This window comes from Mustela putorius, unplaced genomic scaffold (genome assembly GCF_011764305.1).
Source record: "Mustela putorius furo isolate JIRA1106 unplaced genomic scaffold, ASM1176430v1.1 tig00000228_pilon_pilon_pilon, whole genome shotgun sequence".
Classification (NCBI taxonomy): Eukaryota; Metazoa; Chordata; class Mammalia; order Carnivora; family Mustelidae; genus Mustela; species Mustela putorius.
Window position 1 is genome coordinate 12276457 of NW_025421322.1, and position 9050 is coordinate 12285506.

The 9050-nt window shown below is 43.1% G+C and overlaps 1 protein-coding gene across 1 annotated transcript; it reads right to left on the bottom strand.

Annotated features, from left to right (window-relative positions):
- Positions 1–2046: 2046 nt before the first annotated feature.
- TMEM74 (transmembrane protein 74) lies at positions 2047–8052 on the bottom strand. The gene is made up of 2 exons (XM_045078052.1): positions 7925–8052; positions 2047–5883 (listed from the first exon to the last, which is right to left on the bottom strand). The coding sequence occupies exon 2, from the start codon at positions 5489–5491 to the stop codon at positions 4580–4582; it is 912 nt and encodes a 303-aa protein (XP_044933987.1). The 5' UTR covers positions 5492–5883; positions 7925–8052; the 3' UTR covers positions 2047–4579.
- Positions 8053–9050: the final 998 nt, after the last annotated feature.

Consider the following 9050-nt stretch of genomic DNA (forward strand, 5'->3'; position numbering starts at 1 on the left):
AGCTGAAAATCAGCTGAAAGATAATGACATGTTAATTCTCTTTCTTATGAACCCTTTATACTGGGAAAAGCCAGTGAGAGTTCATTATTATAATTCTTTTCATTGTAGTCATTCTTTATGCCCAATTCTGGGAAAGGTCAAACCCCATTACAGAGAACTATAAGGATCTGTCTTATTCCTTTGTCACAGTGGAACCTAGCTGGTGGTATTAAATCTTGCTGAATAGGTGAACCACTGGTGAAGGTTGTGAATCTCTTTTGTCAGACCACATTTTTGTGGTAGCAATAATTGCTGCAATGGAATCTGACCTTCAGATGGAAAAACCTGCTCCTACTAAGTATATAGAAGATTTTCTTCTTTAACTCTAGATGATTAATCCAGCTAAGGTTTTGCATATGCCTGTCATTGCGCATATCAAAGATGAAGGCTGAAATGTTCAAATGCTCTTGCCTGAATTTCTGCCTGTCACAAAGAAGTAACAAAAAGTAGAGCCACTTGGATTTAGGGTTTGAACCCAAACCAAACCCTAATTCCTGATATCCAACTGGCATAGTGCTCACTCAATCACTCTCCTTACACTGGGGGGCAAAGGGAAGGCACAATTAGCAGGGCAGTCTCTTTGTCTAAATTTGCACCTCAAAGGACATGGGCCAGCCTTGGTCCAGCTGAGTTCCCAAAACAAGTAAGTATGAGAGGGATGGACTCAGATATATTAAGCAGATAGCAAAGCATGTAATACTGATATTAGGCAAGTCTCTAGCAGTACAGAACCAAGGGGGCATAGTAATCATACGGATAAAAGCACCATAGCCACCAAGGATTTCATGGTTCCAAGTAGTCCTGTGCTCCTCCAAACTATGAATCAGTTATGAAGTGAGGAGCCTAGAGAAAAGACTTTCTCCCTGTGAGGGGGCCAGAATATAGGTCTGCTTCAGGAGCTCTAAATGTCTAGAAAGGACACTCATCATTGCAAAGAAACATTCAGCTCAACCACAAACAGTTTAAGATGCGCTAAGAAGAGACAGTTTATTAAAGTCATTAGGAGGATTAAACAGTCCATAGCAGTCCATAGCAGTACATAGATCCCAGTAGTCATGGAGAAAGCTTTCTTTTTTGTACTCACCCCTTTGGACCACACTGCTGAATAATGATCTGCTTTCTCTTAAGATTAGGAAAGTAACTCACTTTAGTTTTTCGAAACCTGGTAAAAAGATCTAAACACGGACCTCTGAAAGAAGTTGCTGTTCCAGGTCTAGCAATGAAAACTTTCATAAACAACAACCAGCACCATGTTCAAGAGATAGATGTAGGTCAAGATCTCCATGACGGATCCAAGCCCAGCAACACCACAGCTATCTCGGTTCAATGTCTATAACATTTATCACTTGATCTTGCCAAAGTACTTCTAAATAAAGACATTTAGAGCCAAAAACCTCTTTATCGGGTTGGAAACAATAGAGTCTAAAGTTCAGGGTGACTTTAAATTCAAGTAATCCTCATCTTGAATTCAGGCACTGATAGATAGGATGGACTAGAACTACACACCTGAATACTGGAGGAAAGCTGTTTAAGGCAGTTAGCTGCACTGTGTCAACACAGCACTCAAGGAGACACCCAGATGATTTTCTGAACTGGTTCTTCTTAGAGTAATGGTCTGCCATCACTTAAGTAGAACCTTCAAAGAGCTGTGTCCCATATATAAACAGATGCGTCCTATAGACAAACAGATTTAAATAAATAAGCATTAATTATGATAGTTCAATTTTAAAATTTTAAGGAAGGAAAGAAAGAAATATATTCTAACTTGTTAGGTCTTTCCTCATGCATATCTTTTTCTAATTGAGATACATATATAGATATAATGGCATATTTATATATGTATCCCTATCTAGGATCCCTATTTATATATATGGATAGAAATACATATATAGATATAGTGGGATAGATCTTGATAGATAGATATAGATATTCCATTATACCTATATATGTATCTCTGTCTGTATCTATATCTATATATCTATGTATATATATATATATGCATAGAGAGAGAGAGATCCTTTAGATCATATCAGAACTATTTGTAATTTGGTCGTGCTGTAAGATTCATTATATGTTTCCCAATGAAAAGCTTTGGCTTTTTCTTCGTTATCCAGTTTTACAGAATTGAAAAACTTCCTAACACTTGATTCTCTAATTTGTCTTCCTTCATGACTGAAAATCGAGCGGCATATTAATTCAGATCAGTCTGCAATTCAGCTAACTAATCATGTTTTACCAATAAATAAAACAAAACTCAGCTGATCGCACTTAGCTTCTAAGAACAAGCATGAATTTTTTGAAACGTATTTTTCTAAAGAGACAGACTCAGACCTACTCGCCCAGCCAAGGATATCATTCATTTATTGCCTCAATTTCATGTAAAGTGGGTCTCTATGCAGGTCAGAATCTGACAATTCACAAACCTTCAAAAAATGAAATTTATACTGCTGTAAGTCAGCTTCAACACAAACCATGACATGAAACAAAAAAACTTTGTTTAAAAAGCACAAAGAACCAGCAATAGATAACAAATACCATCTTTATAGTCTCCCAATTATTTCCAAATTGAGCTATATCTAGCTTCCTCTTATGTCCATAAAATTTCTCGTTTTTACCTAATGCCTGCCCTCTCTATTTTTACTATCCTCTGATCCTACCTTTTTGCATCTCATCTGAACCCTTAGTAAAACACAGTCTTCCAAACTCATCAGGTGAATCTCTGACGGCCACAGGAACTCATTCACATAAATATCCTGACTCACACACCCTGCCAGCCAAAGTCATCGATGTTTTCCACAATCCTCAAAAACAATAACTTTCGGCATTAGAATTAGGCTTCAGAATCTATAAAGAAATTGTATTCTCACTTTCCTATTCTCTGCTCTTCCACCCCAAATTCCAAGTTCCAGTCTTCTTTAAGAATGACCACCCCCCCATGGAAATTAAAACAACTCTTACAATGGGAGGTTGGAAACACCTCAAGGATTAATTGCAAAATGCAAGCTATTTCTAAGGATGCATTTCTGACCCCTTTCTGAACCATAACTGTACAGAGACAGGGTGTTAGTGTGGACTCTGGGTGTGGGTTCTACAAAGCTGTGACCACTTTGATCATCATGCCTCTCACCGAGCAAGTTTGAATGTCACGAGGCAAGATTTCACAGTTAATGTGGGTATGGATGAGGAACTCGGAATACTTATGGCGATACCTGGGTGGCTCAGTTGGTTAAGCATCTGCCTTTGGCTCAGGTCATGATCTCATGGACCTTGAGATCCTGGGATGGAGCTCCCCCATTCCTCTCTCAAATAAAATCTTTTAAAAAAGTTTTTTTTAATTTTAAAAATTAAAGAAAAAATGATGCTTAGACCACTGTTGGAGGAGGTAAGTTTTGGGGAGGACACAGTTCCCACTGAATCACTGTGTTTACTCTTTCTCTCTGTCATTCATTTTTTAATTTTTTGGCTATGGGCTTAAGGACGGCTGCCATCCTGGGGCAATGGCTTGTTGCTTAGCCTAGAGAAGTGAAACCAACTTCTAGGCACAGTCTCTAAGAGTCTAGCTGCAATTGTATCGCATTGTATTTTTCCAAACGACAATAAAACGTCACCTGGGTGTGTGTCTAAGCCAATCATGACTTAGACCTGCCTAGAGGTTTATATGTCTGGAAACACATTAAAAATGTCTTATGCTTTGCCTCTCTGGTGTAAGCACCAGGAAAGACTTCTAGAGCCTGGGTAACTGTCTAATGGCTAAACCACAAACAGAAAATGAAATTTATATAAGCAACAATTTTACTTCATCTAGAAAATGGGCATGCAACACTGGCTACTATCTGGCACTACCATTCTGGGTTAAATTCAGATTGGTCTTATAATGATTTACATTATTTTTCTTTTACTGGAAACTTTATTCTAATGACTTAGTTACCACTTCTGAGCACAGAAATAATTTTAAGTATAACAGATGTGTTTTTGCATTTTTTAAAATAATCAACATCCCCAAGCTTCAAAATATTCAAATTCAAAACATTATATTTTAGTATTCAGCCAAATTAGAGGAAAAAAGAATTTAGCAAGAGAATGGATAAGCACCTTTGAGAATTAAATATAAGCCTTATTATGTGATTAGTGCTTAAGTTCATTTTCACAAAGTATGTATGTACTTGATCCTACTGTATGTAGGACCTACTAATGTCCAAAGAATAATACCCTATAGCATGTAAGAGAAATCATTTGTACACTGGTTGTTAGAAATATTTTGCTATAGAAGTAGAAGCTGATGGCCATTATAGATGAATTAATCTCAGTTCTTTAGAACAGGTGTAGCTGGTTGTAGTTTTTTATGCATCTTACATAGCTTTTCTTCCAAATAAAAAATACATCCAGAACAAAACCACTCACTGGCTGTTGGTTTGGGAAATAAGCCTTTCTTGCCAAGCAAAGAAACTGCACTGTTAATTTTAAGGAATGTGGTTGGTTGGTTGGTCTTCATATAAAATGCTAACGCAGACTCTCAGTAGGCTCACAACCAGAATTAACTCTATCCATCAAGGGCATCTTCCTCTACCAAGGACAGTTCCAAGGTGTTTTCATTAGTGCAGGTTTTCATCCTGAAGTTGAAAGAACCATAGAGTTTTGCAGACTCTTTGGAAGAGGCAAACCTGTTGCGACGATATAGCTCCCCTTTCCACATGGACATCATCAGCAAACAGGACAAAACGACCCCCCCAAGGGTGAGCAGGCAGAGTCCTGCAATCACACACCGATCCAGGTGCGCCCCCAGCCTTGCGCTCTCCCTCTCCAAACGTTCCATCTCCCGGGCTGCCACGGTGTTGGGATCCACCGTCACTTCCCGCGGGACAATGTAAGAGATGATCACCAGCAAGATGCCAGTGACCAAGAACAAGATGGCACTGATGAAACCATAGTCTACGGACTTCCCTGAAGATGTGGCTTCCGAACTTATATCATCTTCATCCTCAGATATCAAGGATATGGCAGCCTCATGAGACCACTCATTCGGATTTCCCCAGCCAAGGTCTCCCAGGTGATGGCTCCCTTTTGCCGAAGGGGAGCACGGGTTCCTTTGCTCTAGGTTGACATTCTCATCCACACAGGTGAAAGAAGTTTCGAATTCCTGGCTGCAGCAGTTGCAGACTTTCCGTCCTGCTGTTACTTGGTTGTTCCCTGAGTTGAGAGACCCTGGTGGCAAGGAGTCCGTCTGAAGAACACTGTCTTGCAGAGAGGAGGAGGGGCATGCCGGAGCAGGGCTAAGTTTAGACCCTTCCATCTCAGCTTCTCTTGGTGTTGACATACAGTGTCTCTGGCAGCAGAGAGCAGCTCTGGCGGCGGCTGCATCTGCCTGGTCACCAGGAAGCTGTCCTGAATGCCAGTCCACAGCATCGCACAGGACTGCCTGGCCGCTCCTCTTGTCAAGGCTGTGGAGCTCCATCGGAGCTAGTCAGACATCCCCCGGCAGCTTCCCAGAATTCTGCCACAAACCACACAGGTAAGAACCCAGTAGGACCTAACGCTGCACGACCAGGGGTCTCACTCCTGAGGCCCCCATCTCATTTTCAGCCACTGTCGTGGACACTTCGAACCCCAGCTCGTCCTAAAAGGGATAAAAGAAAGGAGAGGATACCTCGTGGCTGGAAAGTGGGAAAAGGGCAAATCCTCCGACTTGGCAGAGGGACTGACACTGAGAAACTTAGGTCAGGGCAGAAAAGGAGCTCAGCGGAAGTAGCAGTGTCTCTGAGGGAAGCTTTGCCGTCACCAAGCCAAATTTATCCAAGGACTCACACATTTCTGTGACAGGATCCCTCAAGTAAGAAGGCAAGTTTCCTGTAGAGAGACACAAATGAGAGAGGCGGGGACCTTTTTTAGCAGAGCTGCGATTTTCTGGAAAACCTGGGGAAGCACACACCTCTCAACAATTCAGTTAAATTGTGTTTACACTCTCTTTAGTTCAGAACAGATTCTAATAGAGATTAGCTTTAGAGCATTACCATGGATGAACAAATATGTCACCATCAGCTGGGCTGTCTTGGCCCAGGAGCTCAGCATTTTGACTGAGTAGCTTGGAAGTGGGTGAAAGATGGCTGGCCACCTCTCCTAAATTTCCACCTCGCACATCCAAGGCCCTTAGTCCCACAGCCCTGTCTGTACAAGACCCCATGCTTGTTCATTGTGTTTTCATTCTCAGCCCTTGCAGCTACATGATGCCGGCTTGTTCTGGACCCAGAAGTGCGCAGACAACATGCCTTACTGTGTGATCCCTGCCAAATACCATGGACCAGTGTGCTCCACTCCCCGCCCTCCCCAAACACACCTGCTCTAGGTGCAGATCTGTGACTCTTGCTCATTGTGTCTGAATGGGTCTGAGTCCTTCTCCCTGTGTACACTTGGCTAACAAACATGCATGGGAAATTGGCCATCCAGAAGTTTTTATTTAGAAGTAAACGGACAGTAAAAGACAAATTATAAACCCACAGAGTCACAGTTCTGTTGAGGTGAGCAGGTGAGAAGCTATTAACATAGTTCCAATATTTACCTTTGGAACTTTGCCTCCAGACATGACCTTACGCCACAGCAGCATGCTTTCTGTGATAGAACTTTGGGTTAAGCAGAAAACTGCCTGCCCATCTCTCTATGCCTCTGCCATCCTAATAAAGAATAACAACTCACTTTTCACTATCATTAAGTACAGCAGTTTCAAGCAAGGGCCCTTTTATATTTTGGTTCCAAATTTCCGGCGGTAGTTGATTTAACCCATGGTTGGAGGCTTATTATGTTCAAAATCCACAGCTCCAGCAGCTGGTAACCCACGCAGACACAAGAATAAGGCTTACCTAAGGTCTACCTGGCAACTCACTTAAAATATGGGAAAGGGAATCCACATGTTTTCTGCTCTTTATTAGATTTTGTATTGTTTTGTCTAAAAAAAAAAAAAACCCGAAAACAAACAAACAAACAAAAAACCCCACTTCTCCCCTTATATCAAAGCTTCTCTTATCAAAACAAAACAAAAACCAAGCAAAAAACCATACACCTGACCCAGAACTTTCCTTTAGCAAGTGGACACACACAGATCCCTACAGCCGGATCCCTCCACAAGGAAGTGGTGATAACGGATTTGATCAATTCCTGAAATGAAAAATCGTCTCTCTATTCCCTCAGACATAAGGTGCTCTGATTAACTTTTGGCACGACTAACTCATCACGTTGCCCTACTCTGGATAAAATCGACAGGATTCCTTATGGGACTTCCAATTTATAATAAAGAGGGAAAGAAATCTCTACTTAATCCCCTTCTCCTGCTTCTCTCGCTCTTTAAAGACAGACCCCGCTTGTTTCATCGGAGGTACACTCGCTGCACAGTCGATTCCCTTTGCAGCTCCATAATCCGGGGCTTCCATCCTCTGTAGAGAAAGGATAATCCCATGGGACCAAGCTAAAGGCTCTTTCCTTCCGTCTCCTGCCTCTCCTCTCTCTGCTTAAGAGCGCGGTTAATGCGATTGCACCTCAAAGCAAGGGGACAGCGCTCTACCTCCTCCGCCCATTAACTAAGAGCATTAATATCTGCATTGAAACTAACTAATACGGGCGAGGCTGGTCTCCGGGAGGCGACCTAGCGATCCGTCCAGCGCGCGCTGTGCGGGGAGGGCGTGCAGCTAGCGCCGGGCAGCAGCGTCCCCTGCGAGATCAAGTCATCCATTCCGGATAAACCTCAAGGCACCCGGAGTCCGGCCGCGTTCGCCAAACGCCCCGAGGCGGGGCAAGCACCTGGGACAGGGACTGGGGACGTGCTCTGCCGCTCCGCCGGGCTCCTGGGGTCTCTCCCTCGCCCCAGCGCCTCCTCCCGGTCCGACTCTCCGTCACTTACCCCTGCCTGGACCACCACGTGCGGCTCGAGCACCGCACGCTTGTTCCTGCACCGCTCCTCGGGAAAGTCCCCCGATTACCAGCCAAGGCACTTGTAGCCTGAGCGCGCCGCTGGGTTCCACGGGGTGGGCAGCGCCTGCTGTGCCGGTTGGGAGGGGCCGGGTGGGGCGGGGCTCTCCTTCTTGCTGAGCATCCCGGGAGATGTAGTCCAGGGGCGGTCTCCCCGCTTCCCCCACCTCGTTCTTTCTCATTCCTCCTCCTCGCTTTTGCCCTTCCCGAAGATGGTCCCGCTGTATGTCCACACTCCTGATTGGCACTTTAGAAGAAATCGCTGGATCCTAAACTCAGGGTTGGATCCTCCAGACTCAGGTATGGCTACAGGATTTGGGGGGAAAGGAGTGTACACTTAGTTACAACACTGTGCCAGGCAATATGCATATTTTGTTTTATTTAATAGAACAGATCTTCGAAGTCGATTTTATTAATCCTCATCCCACAGACCAGAGAGAGGCTCAGAGGAATTAAGTCTTTCATCCAAGGTTACAAAGACAGTAAGTGGTTGCTATAAAGTTTATTCAGGAATATGTTCCCAAAGTCATTGCCTTGCCCACAAAATGAGGAGAAATATGACCATTGAGGGATTGTCCTGTTTGCCTATGCATCCCCTGTGCCTAGCCAACTGTCTAGTATCTGTTGAATTATGAATAGTAATGACCCAAAATAACAAGTTAACGTAAATAACACTTAGTACTGCCAGATTCTCTTCTAACCACTTTAGATACATTAACTCATTTAATGTTCACACTTAATTTTTAAATCTTATAAAAACTCTCATTTTTATAGGTGAGGAAACTTGAGTAATTTGTTCAAAGTTGTACACCTAGTACTCAACAGAGGTGGGGCATGAATTCCAAAAGGTTCTAAGCATTATGCAAATTGAGTGAATGAGAGAAAGACCAGAAGGCAAGGAGAGAAAGGGTTGGGAATAATGGAAGTATGTAGATGAAGCTATTGAGCATGACTCCCAGGATAGAACAAAGTAACTTCTTCGGGTCACTGACCTTTCTAACCATAGTGGATTGCAGCAGCAAACAGCCAAAGGGAATGTGTGGTTTGTGGATCATCTC